At 41.7% G+C, this 2,319-nt stretch overlaps 1 protein-coding gene across 1 annotated transcript; it reads right to left on the bottom strand.

Moving 5' to 3' along the window:
* Positions 1 to 950: 950 nt before the first annotated feature.
* Positions 951 to 1,886, bottom strand: LOC107517517 (olfactory receptor 56-like). Its single transcript, XM_016158284.2, is given in 1 exon segment — positions 951 to 1,886. A coding segment is annotated over 1 exon segment (936 nt).
* Positions 1,887 to 2,319: the final 433 nt, after the last annotated feature.

A 2,319-nucleotide genomic window follows, 5' to 3' on the forward strand; every position in this document is an offset into this window, starting at 1 on the left:
TTCCTCTCTGCATGCAACAAAGATTATTTTCTTCCAGGAAAAGATGGTTTTATTGCATATGTGTACAAAAGACTGGTACAGAGCTTAGATGGGTGGATACAACTAATACCAATGGTTCAAATAAAAATATTTGAAATACGTTTTCAAATAACAGATCAAATTCTGCCATTTGTGTTCTAATTTGAATCCCCCATTGGGAAAGTATAGTTAATTTTTCCATTACAGGAACTAACATGATGAAAAGTAATTAATTTCCCTGAGGATTGTGTATATACAGCATTTTCATGTGTATTTCCTACTTGCCAGATATTGTGAATACATCAATAAACAAGTCTTCATCCCTTTCCTCATGAATCTCAAAGACTTTATACTTTATTCATTGAAGGATAGACTTGAAGGGCTCTTTATAAAGTTTCCAGTTTTACAAGGTTAAAGGTGAGTGAATTCCAAAGAGAATTTTATAAGCTTATTTTCTGTCATCTGAAGAATTTTCACCTAAGACATTAGAATGAGACATTATACAAATAAGAGACAAGTTCTATCTCTGTATACACATAAGGAGCATAGCACAATGATCAGTACATAGCAGGCTCTGAATAAATAATAGATATTATGAAATTGAGCTCAGAGTACCCTTCAGTGGTGGAAGGAATTCCACTTTTAAATAGCAAGTTATAGAAATCTCAATGCTTGCACAGTGCTTGAGTTTATAAAGTCCTACATTCTGTTTAATGTGTTTTACAGAAGAAACAATTCAAAAGATTGTAGGGTTAAAAGCTATATTTTTCACCAGAGATAGAGAGTACAGCTTTAGGGTTTAAAAAGACCTCTCCAAACCTTTAGATGTCATGATTCTCATTATTAGTGAGACTCACATAGTGATTATTTACCTAACATTGAAGAGCCAAGAGGTTCCAGAGCCAGGCACAGGATGGCCTGGTCCTTCAGTGCTAGGTGCCAATCCTGCAATGGTTCAGCCCCTTCCTCAGGGACCCCATCACTTCCTGGTTCCTCAAGCTATAAATGAGGGGATTGAGCATATGGGCGAGGACTGTGTAGAAGATGAAGACAACTTTGTCATGGCTTGGGGCCTGGTAGCACCTAGGTCTCAGGTAGATGATCATGGCTGCCCCATAGAAGAGGGAGACGGCTGTCAGGGGGGAGGAACAGGTGGCCAGAGCCTTTCTACTGGCCTGAGCAGAGCGCATATGGAGTACAGCCCTCAGAATGCGAGAATAGGAGGCCACGATGATGGAGAAAGGAAGGAGGAGCATGAAGACACAGCAAGCAAAGAGCAGAGTGTCAAAAAGAGATGTGTCTTCACAGGCCAGTTTCAGTAAAGCTGGCACTTCACAAAAGAAGTGGCCCACATTCCTTGAACCACAGTAGTATAAACTCATGGCTGCCACCATCTGGATCAAACCATCTAGTATCCCAAAAGCTCAGGAACTTCCAGCAATCTGGAGACAGACTCGCTGATTCATGAGGTTGGGATAGTGAAGTGGGTGACTAATGGCCACATAGCGGTCATAAGCCATGAGTCCCAGCAAGAGCCCTTCAGATCCTACAAGAGAGACAAAAAAGCCAATTTGTATGCCACAGCCCACAAAGGAGATGAACTTTGTGCCAGACAGGAAGTTGACCACCATCTTTGGCACAATGTCACAGACCAACATGAGGTCCATGAGGGAGAGCTGACTGAGGAAGAAGTACATGGGTGTGTGAAGTCGAGGATCTGTGAAGATGAGGAAGATGAGGAGGCCATTCCCGCAGAGGGCCACTGTGAAGACTCCCGTAACTGCAGAGAAGAGGACAAGGTCAGTCAGACTGCGGGAAAAGATGCCCAAGAGGATGAAGCCATCTGTGCATGATTGGTTCAGCCACATCTCCACAGCTTTGTTGGTGTTCCTGGTCACTCGAGAACATGGACAAAAAATTTTGGAATAATAGGCATTTCTTTATTGACCTCTGCATTGCATATCTTCATCCAGCTGTGCTGTTTGTCACTCATGAGGCCTGAACAACATAAGCTTTGGGACATAGAATAGGGCACTCCTTTATCTCCCAACACACCAAGAGGAGCCATCCTAGCTCATAGAATTAAATCACATATCTGTATTGGTATGTATTGGTTCCAGGAAGAGTATTGACTTATTTTATCCATCCTAGGATCTTTGGACAATCTGCTTCAACAGCCAAAGTCTTGGGTCTGCTATATGGTACTGAGTCTTTGACTTGAGACCTCGCAGATTTGGCAAACTATATTTAACTGGGATTGGATCATTTAATTCCAAAGAGATAATTTGTGTTATTATATGT

Source organism: Rousettus aegyptiacus, unplaced genomic scaffold (genome assembly GCF_014176215.1).
Source record: "Rousettus aegyptiacus isolate mRouAeg1 unplaced genomic scaffold, mRouAeg1.p scaffold_m13_p_7, whole genome shotgun sequence".
Lineage (NCBI taxonomy): Eukaryota > Metazoa > Chordata > Mammalia > Chiroptera > Pteropodidae > Rousettus > Rousettus aegyptiacus.